The sequence below is a fragment of the Truncatella angustata genome, assembly GCF_020726525.1.
Source record: "Truncatella angustata strain MPI-SDFR-AT-0073 chromosome Unknown BKA67scaffold_5, whole genome shotgun sequence".
Taxonomy (NCBI): domain Eukaryota; kingdom Fungi; phylum Ascomycota; class Sordariomycetes; order Amphisphaeriales; family Sporocadaceae; genus Truncatella; species Truncatella angustata.
This window is the reverse complement of record NW_025763385.1, coordinates 983771-1005901: the sequence shown is the minus strand read 5'-3', so window position 1 is coordinate 1005901 and position 22131 is coordinate 983771. Positions and strand designations below refer to the sequence as shown.

At 52.8% G+C, this 22131-nt stretch overlaps 4 protein-coding genes across 4 annotated transcripts; 1 reads left to right on the top strand and 3 right to left on the bottom strand.

Annotated features, from left to right (window-relative positions):
- Positions 1-790: 790 nt before the first annotated feature.
- On the bottom strand, positions 791-5567 carry BKA67DRAFT_646818 (MRC1-like domain-containing protein). Its single transcript, XM_046105923.1, has 2 exons — positions 2190-5567; positions 791-2103 (listed from the first exon to the last, which is right to left on the bottom strand). Exons 1-2 carry the CDS (start codon positions 5327-5329, stop codon positions 939-941), a joined length of 4305 nt encoding a protein of 1434 aa, XP_045957070.1. The 5' UTR covers positions 5330-5567; the 3' UTR covers positions 791-938.
- A 695-nt stretch (positions 5568-6262) lies between these two features.
- Positions 6263-8128, bottom strand: BKA67DRAFT_301414 (transcriptional regulator of RNA polII, SAGA, subunit-domain-containing protein). The gene is made up of 4 exons (XM_046096076.1): positions 7799-8128; positions 7428-7717; positions 7249-7360; positions 6263-7197 (listed from the first exon to the last, which is right to left on the bottom strand). The coding sequence occupies exons 1-4, from the start codon at positions 8016-8018 to the stop codon at positions 6479-6481; spliced, it is 1341 nt and encodes a 446-aa protein (XP_045957069.1). The 5' UTR covers positions 8019-8128; the 3' UTR covers positions 6263-6478.
- A 530-nt stretch (positions 8129-8658) lies between these two features.
- Positions 8659-12102, top strand: BKA67DRAFT_567542 (Spc98 family-domain-containing protein). The gene is made up of 2 exons (XM_046102982.1): positions 8659-9184; positions 9244-12102. Exons 1-2 carry the CDS (start codon positions 9030-9032, stop codon positions 11933-11935), a joined length of 2847 nt encoding a protein of 948 aa, XP_045957068.1. The 5' UTR covers positions 8659-9029; the 3' UTR covers positions 11936-12102.
- Positions 12103-13084: 982 nt separating this feature from the next.
- On the bottom strand, positions 13085-16759 carry BKA67DRAFT_536510 (uncharacterized protein; the record flags this gene model as incomplete). Its single annotated transcript, XM_046100167.1, has 2 exons — positions 13085-13828; positions 13883-16759. 2 exons carry the CDS (start codon positions 16757-16759, stop codon positions 13085-13087), a joined length of 3621 nt encoding a protein of 1206 aa, XP_045957067.1.
- Positions 16760-22131: the final 5372 nt, after the last annotated feature.

Genomic DNA, 22131 nt, shown 5'->3' with positions numbered 1-22131 from the left:
GACCGGCGGTGCGGGACGCTTGTCGCGTGTCGCACACCCGCCCCTTTTCCTGAGATGTAAATAACTGCGATAAGTGTACGCACACGACAGCCTTGTTGTCAGAGATATTAGACTTGTAGGCACGTTGGGATCGCATGAGTGAGATCGGGGATCGGGGATCACAGGTTCTCAGTGGGACGAGCCCGACAGATGGCAACCGAATAGATCAATCAGTCATTCTACCCTGGGCGTTCACCCCCCCAAAATGTAGTCTTTGTAAGTTACAATAAGGAGGAGGGGGCATCAGCGACTCGGTTGAAGACAATTAACATTACAATTTCCACTTCGTTTTCTTCCTTTCCTTTTTGTTCTGTGCCTTTTTCTTGTTTTATAGAAGAACTAGAGCAGAAATTGTCTCGCACGTCAACAGCAAGCCGACGAAGTACATACCTCAGCTACACATGTTTCGATTTGGTATAAGCGTATGCAGGCAATATTCATATATGCTGTGTCACTTCTTGGCTCTCAAGGATACAGATAGTGCGGCGATTGAATGTCACTTAGGTTTAATGTAACCCGCCTAAGTAAAGAAGAGTGACCACGAAACTGATGAAAGCTTTCTATCTCATATACCATTTGTACGACAGCTCCTTTGGCGCTGGTGTAGCTCCTACAATCGTATCGTAGCGTATCCTACATTTCCAACATGACTCTCCTACAGTATTATAGTTTTAATCTAATGTGGAATGAATCATCAAAGTAATAGATAAGATTTATAAAATATATGATAATATAATGCGATGATATCATTCCTCATTGAAACTGTTAAACCTTTTGACCCTGTCTCTAGGGGGAAAACACTCCTAAATACCCAGTCCGAACGCCATGCCGCCAACAACCAATTCCGCAACACCTCATAAACAGAAATGGAAAGAAATTTCGCAAAAAATAAGCTGGCTCTACTCGAACTGACCACCACCGAACAAACCACCAACGACCTTTGACCTGCCCTCGACACCCTTCCACTTCTTCTCCTCGCGCCTCCTCTCGCTCTCCTTCAACTTCTCCCTCCTCTCATTTTCCCTGGCGAAGAAGTTGATGCCGCTCTTCTTGCCAGCGTTTTTCTTCAGCTTGCCCTCCTCTCCAAAGGCGGCCGCCTTATTGCCCAATGACGAGGACGAGGACGAGGATGAACCGGCACCGATCGTGACGCCCGTCGACGAGGCGTTGGAGCCCTGCGACATGAGACTGTTGTTGGTGGTGGCCCTCCTCAACAGCGCAGGGACCTTGAAAGTGCCGCCGCCTGCCGCCGGCGGTGCCGCGAAGGCGAGCTTGGAGCCGTTGCTGCTCACGTTCGAGGACCCCTGGCGCTTGAGAGAGATGCGGTCGACAACAGCCACGGATGCGGAGGAGGGACGTCGGTTCTCCTTATTGTTGCTAGATAGTGCCGAGCTCTCCGGTATCAACTGCTCCTCGTCGTTGTTCTCGCCCTCGCTGTCGGGTCCGTTGATCGGGTCCGTGGCCGGGATGATGGAGTCGAAGGACATGTTTGGCTCGCCGAGCAGGCTGGAAAGGGAGCGCCGCACGTCTGCCAGACTGGCAGGTCTGGCGCCGTCTCTGACTCTTCTGAGATTTGGGGCCGGGCGGGCAGCGGGTTCGGAGGCGTCGTTGCGTGTTCGTTTCCTACCTAAATTCGCGCTCAAAGCGCCTCCAGTGGCAGCAGTGACAGGCTGTGAGTCCGGTATTTTTTCTTCGCCGCCCTGCTCACCGCCGTCGCCCGGCTGCTTGGGCTGGGTTTCTTGGCTTTCCTCCTCAGGGGCAAAGTACGGCTCGTCGAAGTCCATCTCCTCATCGCTGCCCCAGTCCTCGATACTCTTCATGAAAGCAGCATTGCGAGGGTTCTCGGCAATCTTCCCAATTCTCTCGTCTGCAAATAACGCCTTCTGCATCTTGGCAAATTGACGCTGCTTCATGCGACGGCGGGCCTCGCCTCCGTCATCTGAGTCGGAGAGGTCGAAGTCGCCGTTGCCGCCAGCTCCGCGGCGACGTTTCCGCAACATACCAGTTGTAATGTCGCGGAAGAGCTTGTCGACTTGCGCGCTGTCATCAGCACGTTCGCGATCGCTTAAGAACCAGTGTTAGCATTACAGTCCTTAAAGTCTTTGTTGAATGGTAGCATGGATTTGAAAGAGAGAAAAAAAAAAACTTACGCGAAGAATGCAGCCATCTTCCGCTGTTCCTCCTCCGTCAGGCCCTTGCTGTCGTCGTCGATCATTTGCTTACGCAATTCGGCGAGGTCATTTTCATCGGCCTCCGAATCATCTTCGCCATCCGCACCACCAAGACCAGCATACTCATCCTCAGACTCCTCGGCTTCACCGTGGACCATCTCCTTAGCCTTGCTCTTTTTCTTGTTGAACTTCTCCATGGCGCGCTTCTTCCTTCGCGCCGCCTCCGCCATGAGATTGAAGGCTGAAGATTCCTCAACTCCAGCAGGATTTGAGGCCTCGACTGCTGAAGCCGGCACGGCCCTACTGAGAAGCGGGGACGCGGGCACCTCAGTAGGAGGGAGGTCCGAATCCGTGAATGATACCTCGTCCCGCCGCCTCAGCTTGCCGCGCTTGTGAACGAGTGGGGAGTCCATCTGCTCCGGCTCAGCATCTGCATTGACCACGGGTGTGCCGTTAAGAAGAACGGTGTCGACGGTGCTCTGAGGCGGGTCGACAAAGCGCTGCTTTAGAGGTGTGTAGTCCGCGAAGCCAGTGTCCTGAGTGGCCTCGAGCATATCCGAGGCCTGAGTACTCTCCAATTGTATCAAGGAATCGAAACCATGCATTTGGCTTTGTTCGAAATGGAGCTGAAGGCCTTGAGTTTGTGTTTCCCTCTTTTGTGTCTCGGCCTGGCTGTTCATGACTATAGCGTCTGCGGGTTGTGATTCGCCGGCGGTTGCAGAGAATTGCGAGTCGGGGAAATTGTTGAAGCTTGGCATGAATTGCAAAGGAGATCCGGTAGCAGGAGGTGCGGAACCAGCTTGGCTGTCGTCCATAGTGCCGGCAAAAATTTGTGTGAGGCCTAGACCAGCGGGTCCCGCAGCAGGAACAGGAAGACCGGGGATGAAGGTCTTGGTGGCGGAGCGGAGGACGGAAGTAGGGACGCTGGGAGAACTAATGCCCTTTGACTGGGATGATTTGAAAGGGGTTTTGGGTTTGGGTGTAGCTTCAATCATAGCCTCGTCTTCGTCATCAGAGAGAATCTGAACACGTTTTTTGCCACGGCGGGATTTTGAGGCTGTAGGTCGAATATCGTCTCCCTCCTCTTCATCGACGCCTGCCAGGTTTTCCGTTGTAGTTTTATGTGTAACTTCTTCATCAGACTCATCGGCCTCTTCAGCGTCTTCGTCAAACATGGGGTTGGCAGCTGACTTGTCATCATCATCCACTTCATCCTCATCGTCACCCTCTTCATCCTCGGAGCCTGAGAACTCAATCTCACCCTCTTCAATGGGTTTGAGCGTGTCATCTTCACTGCCAGCAAAGCTTCCGTCGTCCTCACTATCGTCCCAATCGAGATGATCTTCTTCGCCGTTCTCTTTCCTCTCCTTCTTGGCCTTCTTAGCATCTTCACGTTCGCGGGCCATGATCTCCTCAGCCTCCTCACGAGCACGAGCGACAATGTCCTCGACCTCTTCTCTCTCTCTTTCACGCTCCTCGGCCGTCTGCACGTGAATGCCCTTTGCCTTTAACATCTCCATGCGACGATCACGCTCAAGCTTGGCTTGCGCACGAGCGCGCTGCTGTAGGGTGAGTTGCAGCTCGCCGACGGTCATGTTGGGCTTGTGGCTCTTCTTACGAGCATCCTGAGGAGGAGAGGAAAGGTGAGCTAAATGGCGGAAAACATGCACAGAGGTTGCCTCTTTCTTCTGCTGCGCTGGTACGCGGCTAAAGATAGCGTCGATCTTGCTCTGCTTTTTGGGCTGTGCGACTTGGAGTTCCTCGTCCGAGTCAATAGTCATGAGATCGGCTTGAACAGGGGGGAGCTTCACCCGAACTTGCCGCCGGGGCTTTTGTGGTGTTGTCTTCTTCTTCTTCTTGGGCGATTCAAGATCTTCGAGAGTGGCTATACCTTTACCCTTGTCTAGCTTCTTGGCTTGAGCGACGGCTCCATGGAGACTAGGAGGTTCTCCGTCCTCGTTGTCCACTGGAGTGTCGGCTTGCTGCTGTTGAGCCTCTGTGGGGGCTGAAAGGATATCCTCCGCCATCTTCTTCAGCGCACTAGGCGGGGAACTTGGAGGAGTGTCCTTCTCAGCCCTTTCTAGGTCGGTATGCTTCTCTGAGCCAGGAGTGACTGGTCTGCTCGAACTTGTAGCAGGCACAACCTCCAATGTGTTCTCGGCAGCAGAGACCTTGAAGTTGAACCGCTCGAACAATGCCGACTTGCTGATCTTCTTCTTCGTCTTTGCCTCGTGAGCGAGCTGCATACTGCGGCTCAGTCTCTGTGTTTCCCTGTTCATCTCTTCCAAGGCCTTTTTGCTGGCTTTTCTGACAGAGGGCCGCGACTTGACCTCCTGTGTGAGCTTGCGACCTCCGTCGTCGTCACTAATGTCTGACACATCGTCATCGCCATCATCGCCGGAGATCTCCGCGCGCCGAGCACGAGCTTCTTCCAATTTTCGCTTCTGTTCCGCCTCTTTGGCGAGCCGTTCCTCGCGTTTCCGCGCAACAAGGGCTTGGAAGCGTGCATTCTGGGCAAGACTGGTGGGCAGCTCCTCATCGCTGTCCGAGTCGGCATCTGGGTGTTGCGATTTGTTGGGTGACACGAAGAGACCCGGTGATGCTGGGCTATCTTCTCTGATCGTGTCAGGTTCGGGTGTTTGCTCACGCGCCGGTCGTATTCTCCGTCTGCGAGGAACGGCAACGTCGTCTTCGCCTTCGTTAGAGTTGGCATCCACGTCCGCGTCACCCTCTTGTGTGGTCTGTGTTGGCTTTTTCACAGTCTCTAGCATTGGGTCTGGTGATTTGGAGCCCTTGGCCTGTTTATCTGTGCTGTCTGCCTGCTGCATGCGTGCTGCAAGACGACCTCGTGGTCGAACCATGTCCTCATCTTCATCTTCATCTTCGTCTTCGTCCTCGGTATGTTGGCTTGCTGCACGTGCTGGTTCGTCGCTTCTGTCTGAGACCTTTTGAATGGATCTGAAGAGCGCCCTCCTGTCTATTGGTCTGACGTCTTCATCTGAGCTTTCGTCCAGTGCTGCCAGCTCTGCCTTGAGCTTCGATCTGGGGGTCAACTGTGGCGAGCTCGGCGGGGACGCGTCGCTCACTGGGGGCGAGAGTGACCGTGTGGAGGAAGCCATTGTGACCCGAATAGCTGCTGGAAGTATACACGTACTGATAGGTACGGAATTAAAAATGCATCATACACGAGAACTAATGTTTTCTTCTTCTTTGGTATAAACAGAAACTGGGTTGTGGCATGTCAAAAGGTGTGTCCATACGCGGGCAGCTCGTCTAAGTTAAAGTAAAGTGGGCGGCGCGTAGCCCAACTCGCGTTCTGCTTATAGCGCGTTTGGTAATGGGCCCCACGTCGTGGGAGGGGCGCGACACTCGTCCGGAGTAACCTGAGGTTAGTCTAGTCCACGTAATTAACACAATACAATACATACAGCCTTTCCAATTGGGACGACCAGCCACCCATGGATTGGGATCGTTACGGTAATACATATCTGAGCTATGCAACCCCAATCCATACATCAATTGGTATTGTGGAATTCAACCGCATTGCTTGGAAAGGCTGCCTTCCTTTGCCACTAGTCTACGGGTGTGTCGTTTCGAGATTGGCCATGCGAGGGTAATTATACTGTACAGCATCACCTGAACTTTCCATAACCATTTCACTCTCACAACACCCCGTCGTAATACAAGTCTAACAGGGCTATGTTCTGTCTCATAAACCAACCACTTCTTCGAAGCTGTTCGGGTATCATTGAAGCCAAGTACAATTCCATGTCCCCTCCTGCTCCCGCGACTTCTGCCTCCCAACGCCAAGAGTTTCCTCATCATTGCCTCGGCCATCCAAACCTCCAAGTTTTTAGTTGGTACAGAAAGGAAAAGCAGAGCCTTTTCCACAAACAAAAATGTTGACGCCAGTTATGCCAATGCCAAACCAATGCACATAGGTTTTGTAAACCAAATAACAACCTCCCCTCAACCAGTAACGCCTCATGCTCCAATATAATGCACAAGTATAGACCGTGCTCGTCCCGGCTGCCGCCAGGTCACCGAGACCCATCCGAGGGGTGCGCCCGCTGCGAGATATGGGCCATCACGGAATCGTGTCTGCCGCAGCGCAGCAAGCATACATCCCACTGTTTCACGAGGGGGGTTATGTAGCTTGATCCATGGCTCGAGGCATCGCACTGCTGGTGGTACCTCGGGTGGCGGCTTCTTCTACGTCGGAAGACGGCATCTCGGGACGAATTACGACCCATAATGCTGACACCATCCTAAAAGCCGATCTGCAAGCACGAATCGAGCACGTTGTCGAGCTGCTGCAGGTCCATAGTATCTGTGCCTTCCCAGCCCCATTGCTCATCGATATCCATCGGTTCCGTATGCACATCGCCATTTGTCAACGTCTTGGTCTCGGTGCCTGCCATTATGAAGTCTTCGAATTCTGGAGGCTGCCAGTCGTTGACGAACGAATAGTCGTCCCAATGCTCCAGTTCCCCTTCTCGGTAATTGTAAATGACTGAAGTGGTGACGGTGGGTATGGAACCGATTCCACAGTCACCCAGATCCAAGGCCAATCGCAAATCTGCCATGTTGAGAGGCGGCCTCTCGGTTGCGTACTTGGCTTCAATTGGAAGTAGTCCGCTTTTATCTCGGGATAGTTCTCCTCGCATCAGAGCCCCTTCTTCTCGTCTCAGCTGCCGTTGATATTTCTTGGTAGAGATCCAGCTGGCACCTGCGCCGAACCCAGCACTGCCTGATTCCCCTGGCCCATTGCTTCTCGTCCTGGTGTAAACAGATGACAGCAGCTCTTTGATGAAGGTTTCCGTGGCAACGGTCAAGAGCTGCGCGGCGTCAGGGGTGTGACCATTAACCAAGCCGGCTTCGTAGCAAAATGGCAACATTCTTCCCTCAACCATGGCAATATCCGGGAACTCGCCCGACTCCACGGCCAGCGGTTGTTGGAAACGTTTCTTGATCTCTAGGTCCCAGTCTGTATCGCGTCAGAGCCTACCCTCCCAGATCCACAGATTACTGCACTTACTCATCTTGTTCAGACCACCGACGGCGCTGGCTGGTGGCGGTTCTGGGGCTCGCAGAGGCTTCCCGCGGTGGTGTTCAGAGAACATGTTAGTCATGGATTCGTAGGGGTCAAACTAGAGGCAATGTTAACCCGCATCCTCAGAAAGCGAAAGACTCTCGGTTCCGAGCGCAGTAACTCACGTCGTTGTGTACCAATTCCTTGATGCGCCGCCTATCGCGAGTGGGCAGCTGCATGACTTCTCCCTTCAGTCTCCTTTCGGCGGCATCACCAGTGACGGGCTTTGCGCCGACGCCGGTGGTCGGCTTGTCATTAGCAGAAACCCATGGTGCCAAGCCGACATCTGGCATCTCCCTCGTGAGATTGCCATAGATGGCGGCCAGCAGCTGGTTGTGTAGATGGTCCTTCTCTCCATTGGGGGACGCGAGGATAGGATCGATGCGCTCCGAGTACTCGGCCTGGTTCAGCCGCCCTGTGATGATTGTGAGTCTGATGACATGCCATTTCACGTGGAGAGTGACGGCTTTCTCAGCGACGAGCCGTGCCTACTCACCCAGGACGAATTGGGTTGTCGAATCTTTGTAGACAGTCCATTGTTCTGCGCCAATGGCGGACTTCAATGCAGCATAAAGAGGCTCCAGGTCTATGCGGGGAGGGATTATCTGGGAGGTCTTGGGTTTCGTCGAGGGCGTGGAAACTGTGATTGTTTTCATAACCGGGGTGGTCAGACTGACGGGGGGGCGGCTGAGCGCGGCGGGATCTATGTCGGGCATTGTTGCGATGGTTGACGGGTTCTTGGGACTGGATGATGTAGTTGGCCCGTGATTAGGTAATATGGCGATGCGATGCGATGCGCGAAGCTCGCACCGAGGTGGAGGAGTTCGGCAGTCGCGTGCACTTGAAATGGAGGTGAATGCAGCGCGAGGCAGTAAATTTGGTCAAGAACCCATTGATTGGATATTTGAGAGCAATGCGATCACATTGCCGATGTTTTCATGATAGAATCACCGCTGCGTTGCCGATGCGTTGATGGATCGGTCGTCTTATGGCAGCAGGTTTTGCTCGTCGTACGGGACGGGTGTGGTATGGGTGTGGTATGGGTTTATGGGTAATGGTAGTGTGCAGTGAGGTTGTTAGAAGGTCTGGGCTGGGACGAATGCCGATTGTCGAATTTGGGGCGGCTGGTCGAGTGCAAGACCGCCTAACATGCTCAGAACAAACGCCGCTCAGGTACCTTTGGCTGTGAGACAAAAAGATGCGCCAAATTCCAAGGGGAAAGGGCCAGGCAAATGTACCTAACCTAGCCTCAATACAGCAAGTAAGAAGTAACTTGTTCGCCAGCCAATTGAGGGAGGGGGTGGGCATTTCGTAATTATAGCCATAACAACTTCTTCATACTCATACCGCAATCATGATGGAAGCATGTTGGGTTAAATACATGAGGGCATCTAGCACTGGTTGCGTTCATCATTCCGTGACACAACCGATAATGCAGCAAGGTTAAATAAAAGCATATGCACATACTGTACTGTCCTTCGAGGCCCAGCATATCGAATCCCCCCGTGTCACAAGCTACTCCAGCCCCAAGTACTCTGAGGTTACCCCAGATCGCGAAAGACGCGTCCCGCCATTTTGCGCCCATGCATGATTCCCAAGCTGCTTTATTTATTTACTTTTCCATGTCATAGCTACCCACGAGCGCACTACGATCTGGCGGCACTGAAACGGCTTCTTCTTTTGGCATCCTTATGCTGCATGCATGGAAGCAGCTCTAAAAATGCAACATGTCGGCTTCGTCCTCAGATAAGGAGCGGCGCATTAACCTGAGCATCAACCGTCTGATAGCTCAGGTAGCCCCTCCGCCCAACGACCTCGCCGAGGACCAGCAACAGGAAAGGGTAGACTGGTACACAACTCAGGTCAAGACTCACTTACAAGAGTATGTCACAGCTCCTTGCAACGTGACTGTACCAGCCCGAGTAGCTAACCAATTGCCAGCAATCCTTCACCTTCTGTTGCATCCGACGTGAACCATGCCTCGGACCTCATCAAGCGCAAGCTCATCGCCACGAGCCCCGCCCAGGCATTGCGCTTCTCCAATCTCTACTCGCGACTTCTGGCCCTGCCAGTGCTGAATCAGAAATGGGCCATGTTATATCTGCTCAACGAGCTGGCAGATTCGCCAAGCCCGGAGGAGGATGATCCCCACGCATATCAGGAGTACATACAAGCCGAGCGGGCAGCGAGGCAAGAAGCCATACAAGACCGAAGGCGACCTACGAAAGGCGACGACAAGCATGCGACGCCCGATGCGATGCGAAGCCCCCAGGACCACCATCAAAGGGCGGATCCCGAGGATGACTTCTTCCCCGGTGGGCTGAAGAAGGTCGTCGACAGAGCTAGGGGTCTGAGAGACCAGCCCCCCGAAGATTCGGAGTCTGACTTTGACCGTCCAATATCAGCGCCCGCATCAAGGCCCGTGTCGTCAATGGGAGAGCACAAGAGGAAGGCTACATTGGACAGGGCCCCTTCAGACCAGTCTAAACCCAGAGATGTCTCTATCAAGTCCAGTCAACTATCCGACAACTATTCGACCATTGATCCATCCGAACTAGTCCTGCTCCGAGATTTACCCTACACGCTTCAAGGGCTCTCTTCTACCACCTTGCCGTTCGGCAAGGGTTACACAGTCAAGCTTCCTCGCACTCTCCCTACACCTATAGTGTCCATTTTGAACACATTGGCAGAGCCCTCTCTGTTATATCGGACCTTGGAGGACTTTGTCAAAACACCAGCAAAGGGTCTTCTGTCCCAGAGTCTACGCGCAGCTGTCAGCAACGAGCTTCGCGCATATCTGACTCTAGTCGCTACATTGGAAGGACAGATCAGACTGGCACTTGCCACTATTGACGACAATGCGCCTCGAAGCGGCATCGGAAAAACCGGTGTGACATTAAAACGTTGTGTAGTTTGGACGAGGGAAGCGACCATGGGTCTGAGGCTCATGAGTCTCATTGCGGAGGAGTCAAAAAGCAAGAAAGGTGGTCAGCTCATCTCTCTAATTCACTCATTTTCCTCGCTCCACGGAGACCCCATCGTCGGCGCTTTCGCCGAGCGTCTCCTTACTCCCGTCACAAGGCCATTCTACGATATACTCCGGCACTGGATCTATGATGGTGAGCTCTCAGACCCATACCAGGAGTTCTTCGTATACGAGCAGTCTCCAGAGCAGATGCCTAAAGGCAAGTCTGGATCTACTAATGTTTGGGAGGACAAGTACGTCATGAAAGGATCTATGATCCCTTCGATTATGCCCGAGGTATTTGCCCAAAAGGTCTTCTTGATTGGCAAGTCCCTCAACTTTATTCGACACTCATGCGGCGATGCTCCATGGGTAGAGTCATATAGCAAGGAGTCGTCCAAAGAGCTTCGCTATGGCGATACGGCAACGTTGGAGGCATGGATCGACGAGGCCTACAAAGCAACGATGCGTCGACTTCTGCATCTCATGACGCAGAAGTTTCATTTATTCGATCACCTGCGAGCCTTGAAATCGTACATCCTTCTCGGACAAGGTGACTTCATCGCGTTGCTGATGGAGTCCTTAGCTGGTAACCTGGACCGTCCAGCAGGAGCTCAGTACAGACATACCCTGACAGCGCAACTGGAACACGCCATCCGTGGCTCCAACGCACAGTACGACTCGCCTGAAGTGCTCAGGAGGCTAGACGCACGTATGCTTCAGCTCACCCACGGCGATATAGGATGGGACTGCTTCACGCTGGAATACAAGATCGACGCGCCTTGCGACGTCGTCGTCTCGGACTGGGGCGCGCGCCAATATCTCAAGGTCTTCAACTTCCTCTGGCGCGTCAAGCGCGTCGAGTTCGCCCTCTCCTCGTCCTGGCGCAAGGTCACCACAGGCTCCCGAGGCGTGCTGCAGACGCGCCACAAGACCGTCCAGCAGACCTGGAAGACCACGCGCGGCGTCCTGGCGGAGATGGTCCACTTCGTCGGCCAGCTGCAGTACTACATCCTCTTCGAGGTCATCGAGTCCTCCTGGACGGAGCTGCAGCGCAGGCTCGCCGGCGAAGACTGCACCCTCGACGATGTGATACACGCCCACACGACGTACCTCGAGTCCATCACGCACAAGGGCCTACTGGGCGCCCGGCGACGGCGCTTCGGCGGCGGCGAGAAGGAGGAGGACGAGAACTCGTACATGATCCAGCTCTCCGAGCTGCTCAGGAACATGCTGTCGTACCGCGACTCCGTCGACGGCCTGTACTCGTGGTCCGTCTCGGACTTCACCCGGCGGCAGGAGGCCGATTTCCACAACACGGCCGTGTCGTCGCACCCTAACGTGACGGCGCGGACGCGGCGCACGAACCCTGCCGGCCTCGCACACGCGGGCGACGGGGACGAGGAAGACCAGGACGAGGTCCCCGGAGGCGAGAACAGCGAGTTCCCGGCCCTGCAGGAGCGCCTCGCGCACCTGGGCGACAGGTTCAGGAACCGGCTGCAGATCCTGCTGGGCGACCTGGCGTACCAGTCGGACGTGGACCTGAGGTTCCTGGGCGTGGCCATGAACTTCAACGACGTGTACCAGCCGATCAGGAAGAAGGCCAAGGGCACGCCGGCGCCCGGCGGGCTGGCTGTGGGTGGTGGTGTCGGGGGCGGTCAAAAGTGAGGGCTCATGAGCAATGAACGGGCGATAGATATTTATAAAAGAAAGTCCTGAGATGGACCGGTTCAGTATTGGTGGCATACTCCAGCGCTTTCTCACGCTAGAATTATCAATGTTTATCATGAATTTATGTCACGGCAGTAATAAACAAATCCAGCCAAACAGGCAATGGTCAGAGGCATGGCAAACATTGTGATTGTGGTGCATGGACCAATGAGACCCGACATGTTCACAAACGCGCACCACAAGGCATCAAAGACATCGAGAAGTTCATATCATATCGTCATTCATACGTCCATCGCTCATACTATGGGTTCGTAAAACGTAGACATAGGGAAATCTTCTCTACCCGCCCCGTCCTCTCCTGTGCCTTGTTTCTCATGGAAAAGATGATTAAGCTTTATCATCCATAATACAGCCGCAAACGCCTCCATATTCATGAGATTCTGTTCATCAGAATGATATCCCTTCCGAATTACCATTTCGGTCTGTGTTCCCTTTTTCGTGGATTCTCCTCCACTGGGTCCAAATACAAGATGTCTAGGCTTAACGCCGTTTATATCTACAAGTAGTTCCAAAGACGCATGATGATTCATTAAGGTCGTTGGCCAGATTCCAAGAAAAAAAAAAAGAAAGAAGAAAAAAAAGCAAGTCCACGCGTGCTTTCCTTCCAATGGTCCTTGGGTTTTATTGTTGAGCCAGCCAGAATATACTCATGTGCTGTGCAACATTCCTCCGCCGTCTCGGGTGGGGTGGGTTGAGTAGATGTAAAAGAGAGTCGGAGGTGCGCGTCGCAGTAAAGATCTCGCACACGTAGTAATCGATGCCGACCCTAGGCCCAACACGATATAAAACAAAGAAAAAGTGCTGGGTGCCAGTGTGGCGGTAAGATGATTGGTGGTTTACAATGCAAAGTCCAGGTTCATCAGGCTGGACAAGCATGTTTGAGAAAGCGCATGTAGGCTTTCGAATGATATGGCCGTTAAACGAGAGGGACATTAGATATCCAGCGAGGCTGGCAGAGATGAACCAACACAAGCCACATCAAGTTCGAGATGAGACGTCATATCCAGTGAGCCAACATGAATGAGCAACATTAGGCCGCAAGCTGGGGCAAAATTTGAGGTCGCTAAGAGATGTCTGTGATATCCTTTAAACGTCCGTCATCTCTGTGTCGAGAGACATTGGTTCTAAGGTTTCATCTGCTGGTCCCCAATTGCCTTCAAACACCGTAGCACCCGCTCGCTGACGGGAAGCTACCCATTGAAGGGCGTGGAGCTCCAGCAACTGCAAAACAGTAGGCCGTTGTGTCGGCTCAGGGTGGAGCATCCATTTGATAACGTTGTCCAGTGAGTTGGAATCGCTCGCGTCCTGCATGAAGGTTGGTGGCTGTGAAAGCTCATTCTTTCGGCCCAGACCGAACAAGTTACCAGACTGCCGGGCAACGCTACGAGGGGTCATGGCGCGACGAAGCTGTAGCTGCTTGTTTTCGGTAGTCTCATCCGGGGTCATTGCGCTGTTGATCTCTTCGATGGGGAGACCAGTAGCATCTCGAGCAATAGTTTCATCTTCTTTGGTAAGAACCGGGATCTCACTGAAGTCGCCAAATCGCAAAGCCTGCCAGGTGGCACCATTGTCCGGGAGCTTGACGTTTGCTGCAACCTCGAGCATGATCAGACCAAGTGAAAATATGTCAGCAGGCTTGTCAATCTCGCCACGAAGCACTTCATAAGCTAGGTACTCTCGGTCGCCCTCGAAATCTGGCCCTTTGATGACGGGCAGGGCTGCGGCCATGCCAAAATCACCAATCTTGAGAGTACCCTCAAAGTCAATAAGAATGTTCGAAGGTTTGAGGTCGAGGTGGACGAATCCAGCATTGTGTATGTGCTGTAAGCCCTGGTATATTCTTAGCATCATTGTTGAGAAGTGTACGGAGATCGTGCAACTAACCTGGCTTAACTCCAGCATGACCTTCCAGATTCTAAAATCGTCAAGTTTGCCCTTAACACCAACTTGCGCAAGGAAGACATCAAGGCTTCCCTCTTCACAGTACTCCGTCTGGATGTACAGGTTGTTCAACTCCTCCCAACTGCTGGTCAGTTGAAGGACGTGTTCGCAGCCACGCATGGCCTCCAAAGCTGCCACTTCCCGCAGTCGCATTGCCCTGTCGGCTGAGCCTTTGAGCGGGAGCTTAAGCTTCTTGACGGCAAAAACCTTGTCAAGTGGCGGGGAGGGGGAAGAACGGTGCGTGGGTGTGCTAAAGAGTCCCAGTGTTGGTGTGGCTGCAGGCTTCTCTCTCTCTGACACTTTGAATACTTCGGAGAACTCGCCTTTACCAATGAACTCAATATTGGCAAATCGACTTGAAAGTGACGCATCGATCTGAGCAGCAGTGTTGCCGTTGGTTGGTGTGATTGCGCGGCGATCGCCGAAGAGTGAGGTGTTATTTGATCGCGTTGTTGGTGTCGCAGGAGGGAACAATGACTTTCTGCTGCTGGTCGGAAATGGGAACAAAGAACCAGCAGTGGGGTTCGAAATCGACAAGCGGCTTGCATCAGGTGCAGCGTCGATGTCTTGAGGTGTTCTAGGCGTGGTGCTCTCGGCAAAATCTAATCTTTCCAAAGGACTCGCTGTGATAGTTTCATGTTTAGCAAACTCGTTTCTTTTCAAGGTTGAAGGAATCTCGATCGAGGACACTGTCCTCGTAATCAGAGGAGTGGGCGTGGAGTGGTCTCCACGCTTGGCTCGATTTCGACGAAAGGACGACAAGGAGAGAGTAATAGGAAGCATCGGTCCCCGAGCGATAGGCGAAGCCGAGTCAGACGCGCCTTCAGTAGACACAACATCCTCGACATTCCTATCCTCACAGGGCCCATCGGAAGTGCTAAACTTACAGCTTGCTGCAGAATCATCGCGCCATGCGCTTTTGCCAATGGCAGAGACAGGGGCGGCGATATGACGGTTTGCCGTAGGGCTATCGTTGACCATCAGGTCAAGACCGCTAGAGGTTTGGGACAAGAAGGATGTCGGCCTAGTCGGTGTGGGAGGTGCGTCATCCGTTGCCATCATGGGAGTGTCACCATTTATATCGACGGGGCTCCTACCATCGTCACTGTAGAGGCTTAGGATACTATTGGATCGGGCATGACGTCTTCCAAAACCAGTGAATAGATTTGGTCTGCCACTGGGGCTGCCAAACGTATTCGGTGCTGCTGGTTGGCCATCTCCGAGGTTGAAAGGGGTGGAAGGTCCTCCCAAGGAGCCCAGGGATCCTCGAGCATTTCTGCCTCGGGACTTCATGTTGCTGGCCAAAAGAGGGGGGAAGGTGTGGAAGGGGCTAACACGGCCCTTGCACGGCGTATCCGGCACAGGTGCTCCACGAGCAACCAGCGGCTCCAGCTCTGGGTTCCTCATCTTCGATACAAGTCCAGTCGATGCAAAGGCGCCCATGAATGGTTTGGCGTGTTTGTAGTCTGGTGTTGAGACACTCCCAACGACTTGGGCATCGTCATCAGGAGTGGGACGCAAAGCGCCGATGGGCAAACTCTTGGACCAGTTCATCTGAGCTCGAGGCCTCTCGCTGATGATGGGAAAATGCGTGGGCGATTCATCAGGGATACTCGAGTTCGACGACGAAGCTGTCATTGTTCGTGACAGGGGATGAGGCTGAGCTGCCTGCTGGCTCATGGCATGAGCAGATGCATTTGGGAGAGGCCCTTGGGAGCTGAACGGGCTGTCACGAGATAGAGGCATGAAGTGATCGGAAGCCACCCGTGGTCGTGTTCGCGCGGGCGACGCAGCCTCGTTGGACATCTGCGACAGATGCTGGGCGCCAGACCGTCTGCCCCATGATGTCTTCTTCTTCTCCTGACGCTGTTGAAGCGTGGACTGACGCAGGGAAGTGTGTCGTCGGGGTAGTGATGCAGCGACTGGGGAGGCAAACGGTTCGGTGATGGTTTTGTTATTACCAGAGCCGGTCCAGTCATACTCTCGGCTTGCCTCATCATGGATGTCAAAGCTGGGCGAGATGGGGCCATGATCTTCAAAATTGAATTCAGATCCAAAGCTTGATGGGCCGTAGCTCCTTCGTTTAGCCTTGGGGCTACCACTTCCAAAGTTGGCCTGGTCCAAATCTATAGTCGCATCACTACGCTTTAAGGGACTAGCGTTTGTGCTCGAAACGTTGCTGTCATTGATTCGCGCAATAGCTTGCAGCGATGCGCCCGACATATCCAAATGCATGCTGTGTCGGCTCTTAGCCTTCTCGAAGCTTCTTCTCGGAGCGGGACTGCGCGGTCGGAAAATACTGTTCTCCTGGCCAGAGGGAGGAGAGTCGCTCGGTGAGGGAGTCGAGTTTCCAGCGCAGGGCGAAGCGACATTCAAAGCGCGTTTCGTCGGGCTCTTCGGGGAGGTGCGGTGTCGCGTAACAGATGATTTGGATGCGGAAGAGTTGCACGAGTTGAGCTTTGCTGAAGATTTGGCAGAGCGCAGTGACAGCTTGACACTGGGTCGAAAGGGCGTTGCGAGCGACGATTGCGCAAGCACCGATTGTGTTGTGGGGGCGTTGTTTTGCGAACTGAAAGCACCAAATTGCTGAGATGCCATGCGTCGCAGAGAAGGCGAGGCGGGCGACGGCGAGTTTGGTGAGTAAGTAGAGGTCATGGAGTGATCTGAGCTCTGCGATGATGTCCTTGCCAGCTGAAATTTGGAAGGCGAACGCGACAACGATCGTCTCAATGACCGCACAGCGGCTTGGACGTCGATGTGGTTGGGGTGAGTAGGGCTGGGCAGCGTCAAGGTGCCGCCTCCACCGTTCCCGAATGACATTGTTCAGATGTGGGATTGCGCTGTGCAGGCCGCAGGGAAGACTGTTTGCTTTAATCAACTGTCGGTTGTTGGAAGCAAAGCGCAGCACAGCGCAGAAGACGGGACCGTGACGATAATCCGGGGAATGGCGACGGTCAAGTAGATTAGTCTTATCGAGCGCGGTGCCAAAACAATGACGATATGCTGAAGGCTGCTTGTGTTGACCTTTGGACAATCCGATGCTCTGATTACCAACAAATGGAATGGGCACTGGAAGCTGGAATGGATCGAGGAGAGGAAAGTCTGGCTCAGAGTGGTATGAGGTCTCGGATTGCGGGACGGGTACGGAGTACTGAGTGAGGGTGAGGGTGTGTACGGTCCGGGTTGGGCTAGGTAGTGTGTACAAATACGGAGTACTTGGCTCTGGGTAGGCAGCTACCACTACTTTTTGCAACCACAAAGCGGCATCGACATCATACGGCGGTCGCAAAGCAGTCTTTAGTCTCAGACACGCAACCAACTCCCAACTATGCTCCAGCAAAAAGAGTTGCGCATGTAGTGCACAAATCCCCCAGGACCCCTAAAAAGCAGCGCAATGATCGCCAAAGTTGGCACTTTAGACTGAATCAACAGCGCATACGATTAACAGGGCGGATGGGTGGCAAAGTTGAGAAACTTGGGAAAAGAGAAGGGGGCCCCTTCAAGACCAACGAGCGGGAATCACCAAATGGGGGAGCGCGCCAGAACAGGTGCGAGTCGCAGGTTCGCAAACGACAGGGCAAGGCGCAAGTGCAAGTGCAAGTGCAAGTACAAGTTGCTTCGGTGGTGGGCAGCGGGTCGCACTTGATTACCAGGAAAGCGTGGGAAGGCTGGGTAGGGAAAGGGCGAACGAAAAAAAAATTGGATACGTGACAAGTAGCAGTGGGGACTGTCGAACAGACTGTTGGAGCAAGTGTGATGGAGGCGTCGAATGAGAGGGAATCGCAAGACCAAGTCTTCCAGTCGTTCTACTAGGCGATGCGCACACTCTAAAGTAAACAATAGAAAGCGCGTTGGACGCGTCGGGACAGGATCAAGGGACGAACGAGAGCACGGAAAACAGTGGGTCTTGTTGTGCGTGCCGGCCTGACCTGGTTGAGGCTTGACTGGGTTGGGTTTGGTTCTTCTTTTCTGCTGGGGCGAGGGGCTGATTAAGTTGGCGGACATGGGTATGAACTGGGAACCAAAGAGTCAGTGCCCCCGTGCGGGCAAACTTGAGATGATCTGCTCCTCAACGCCTTCACCACTGGATGTACATACACACATTACAGTAGTATGGAGGTAAGTTATTACTGGAATGCATCACACTCAACTCCAAACCAAGGGCCTTCACCCGTCCCTTTGACGAACCTTGATTCCAAGCAACTGTCGGATGATGAGCAAACTATTGGCTTCCTGTGGCTTTGGTAAACTATACTTCGAATATCCCACCCGTTCATGCCGGCTATAGCCCGTGTTTCTCCCCAGCCTTGTGAACCTCTTTTTGCGGCAAGGAAGCTTATCACTTGGAATCGAATCACATCACCTGTCACCTGCAACCAGGAACCCTTTTTGGTTCCTCAATTGCACTGGATTGTAACGAATGTACTATTTTCATCATTTTAAAATTTGTGTACATGGTACTCATTCCGTCGAATCCAACTGTCACACCTCATGCCGTCATCTCATTTATACATCATCTTTGTTTACTGTACTTGCATGTGTGTGCAGCATCTGCATCTGCATCGTACTGTAAACCCATTATTGGCGCTTTGGAATTCGCTCAAGTGACCACAACAGTTCCATCTAACTGCAGTCTGCAGCTGGTCAACTCCTCACCACATCCATTTGCCCCCCCATTCGTTCGCGTCTTGCTGAGCGGTGTGTTTGGTACAGCTATGGGGCTACCAGCCATCCATTTTCGCGTCTATGATCACACTAAAAATCCCTCTTCCTCACCGTTTCTCCAATAGACTCATACCGGCTTCCACATGCCTGATTGCCGCTCTGTCCAATTTTTTTTTCTTTTTTTTTTTTTTTTTTTCTCTCTCTCTCCATTCTCGATTCAGTGTACGTAGTGATCGCTTGCCGACTTTCCATTGTTGGTCCTTGGGATTTTCATTGGGATTTGCAGGGTGGTTATGGCTTACTACTTTAAACGCCATTATGTGTGGCTATGGTTTATTTTGTCCGACGCGTCAATGTTTACATGATTACCCAAAATAGTAATTTACATCATAACGCGCCGGCCGGGACGCTTGCCCCGTGCTGCTAACGGCAGGCCTAGTAATCCAACCAGGGGGCCACAGATCTGCATCAATGCCCCTCCCCTCACTATCCGACTCGCCAGAACAGACAACCCAGAGGCCAGCCTTGACCAGACAAACCAGTCAGCTGTAAGCAGACAAGTTGTTCTTAAACCTTCTTTTCTCAAAATGCAGGTGATGTTCATCCCTGGAGAAGGCCTGGGCGTTTATGTGTGAACGCTCAACTGGGGGGTTTTTCTGGGGGAAACGACAAGTGTCGCGCCATTAGCCTACACCATGGAGACAGGGCTCAAAACATCGTCAACGGGTTTCTCGACTCTGAAGTTGGAGACCATGGACCCGCCGTTGCATGTCGACCCATACTTCAGTATTGGTCTGGCAAGCCAGACCTATGTGTTGTCTGAACAAATCTGATCTCGCGGGAGCCAATCTCAAACCCCGTGCAAGCCCTGCAAAGCAGCTATATTACCGGTCTGTTGGTATTTCGCCTCCGATCATCAAAACAAAGAAAGGTAGCCCTGGGCTCAATAATACGATATCTTAATTGAACTCCCCAGTATTGATCTCATTATCGGAAGTTATGAGTTCATGCGCAGGGAAGGGGATGCCGTAGCGTGCCAATTTCCCTCCCACCATACTAATCTGTGGATGCTTGTTGTTCTCCACCATGCAGAATATTGGGAATCCCCGAAGCTTGGATCATTTTGTGACCGCTCTCTCCAGAGAATGAGGAAGCCCACCGGCCCACAGAGGGGAGAGGCACTGGAAATTGTCTGTGCTTCTCGATTCGAGATTAGATCTACCATGCCGCATGAACCTGGGAGGCATTGGGGGCCATACGGATGCGCCATTTCGTCCAAGACTAGAAGTCGCTAACCTATACATACGGAGCCCGCCGACAGAGGTAAAACACGCCCCTGGCAAGAAAGAGCATGTCGCGGGCCGCACGAATCACACAATGCAGGTTTTGAGGCTACTATCAGCCATACATTTCTCTTCTTCTCGAAGCCTTCGAAACAGCCAGTCGAATGCACGCCAAGAGCGGACGTCCAAGCGCGTGTGCAGCAGTTCGCAGAAAGGTCTCACGATAATGCAATATCATCCATTAACCTGGGTTGTTGGGATTATCCTTCCGATTCAATGACCACGAACACTGGTTTTCTAGGCCATACCCGCCAGATCATGGTCATGGCCGACCCGCCATCAGACGACTGTAGAGCGACAGAGGCCGCAGTCATGTTTGTCCCCCATGTTTGACAGCATTTTTCTCGACCCTGATGCGAAACTCAGATTCCTATACTCCACACGTGCCGGTACAGTAAATGGACCATGAGGTTCCATGGCAACCTTGACCAATCTCGGCCGGCACACAACATTCGTAAACCATATTGTATGCCTTCCGCAACTTTCCTCTTTCGGTAGCTTACACAATTAGTCGAAGGACCGTCGGGGAATTAACTTGGCACATATAATCATCGCGGTCTAATGTTAGAAACGGCACAAGCCCGTGCCACTTGCTATGTATCCTGTGACGCTCATAACGCCATTCTCATATTGTTGATATTATTGTTTACATTCGTCGCTGTTTACACGCTTTAAGCGGCATTGACATGACTCGATGAGTCCGCGTCCCGTCATGAGCCGCTGTCCTCGAATGACACGGACAATTCCAAAAGCAGATGGAGCAACTATTGCGAGCCTGAAACTATAAGGCTGGGAACATCGCTTCTTTGCATGTTGTTTACCAATCTTGATTGACCGCGTATACTCCGTTCTCCCCGGACAACCCCATGAATTATGACCCTGATCTGCGAGCCTACGCAGTTCGGGAGATCATGCCGTCCATATATATGCAGATCTGGACAGATCAATAACATGGTGAGGCTGCCAAGGCTTGCCACAACCGCAATGCAATGCAATGCAGCCGTGAGGCTTGACTTCTGTCCAATTTACAGCATATACGTAGTTCGAGGGAGCACCCTAGCGCAAGGCCGACAAGTATCGGTCGATCCGCAGCCTAAACCCTGATAGCCAATGCATTGAGGAAAATAGCCCCTCATTGACGGCTAGACCTCTCGGTGAAGCTTACCGCCATTACAGGTGAACGAAGTTCAGACGAAAAGTCCTTCTAGACGTTGTGCCATCATGCCCATCGCCTCGGTAATGCACGACCTATCCCCGTTGGTCGCAACGTTTCTTTGATTCAGCATCCGTTTCATGATCGTCGAGCGCTTCGGAGCGGACCGGCACAACGAACTGGTTGGACACATACATACTTATCTACAGTACCGCTGGTTTTAAGCGCGAGCTGTGGTGCTGTCTGATTGTTCAAGCCCGTGGACTTACCTTGCCCATTGGGTGTCAAAAAAAAGAGCACGAACCCATTCGATGCCTTGCTAGGCAGTGGGAACTCCTGGTTAGTATGGAGATATTCAAAGTGGAACCGCTATAGAAGCGCGCAAACTGGGATAGCCTGGGTTGCGCGCGGCGCGTCCGCGGGTTGTTATTGACCGACATATGGGAAAGACGGATGCGATTTCGAGGCATGACATGATCAGCGAATGAGGCGCCGTCCCACCTTGGGGTGAGTCGGGGGGATAAGAATATAATGCGGTGAGGCGAGCTAGAGCGGTGGAGGAGTATGATCGTAGGGCTGCGTGCCCTACACTCCCGCTCTATGGTATACGGATAGGATGCTCCAGCGCGTCGGGATGAGAGTGCTGATGCGCATGCGCATATGCACCGCGCGGTGTTTGGTGAAAAGCTCGAGGTAAACGGAGATATGGTAAGTGCGCGCGACAACCTGGAAAGGGTTTGTAGAAACATGTCTAGCGGCTAGCAAGCTAGATTACCTCTGATCAATGCATGCAAATCTCGAACACCTAAAAATATATCGCCATATGCGTATAAGCCGCAAGATTCAACGCTGCAGCCCGGCGCTGCGGTCCAGCGATGCCCTTAGCATTCGCATGTGCGCATCGTGTATGTCACGATGATGAGGCTAAACAACCCAATCGAGTAGACATGCGGCTATTTTGGGCACGATAACCTTAATTACGCCCGCCAGGTCGAACCTAAGGAGCATTTTCTCCTTGCTAGGAAGCGAAG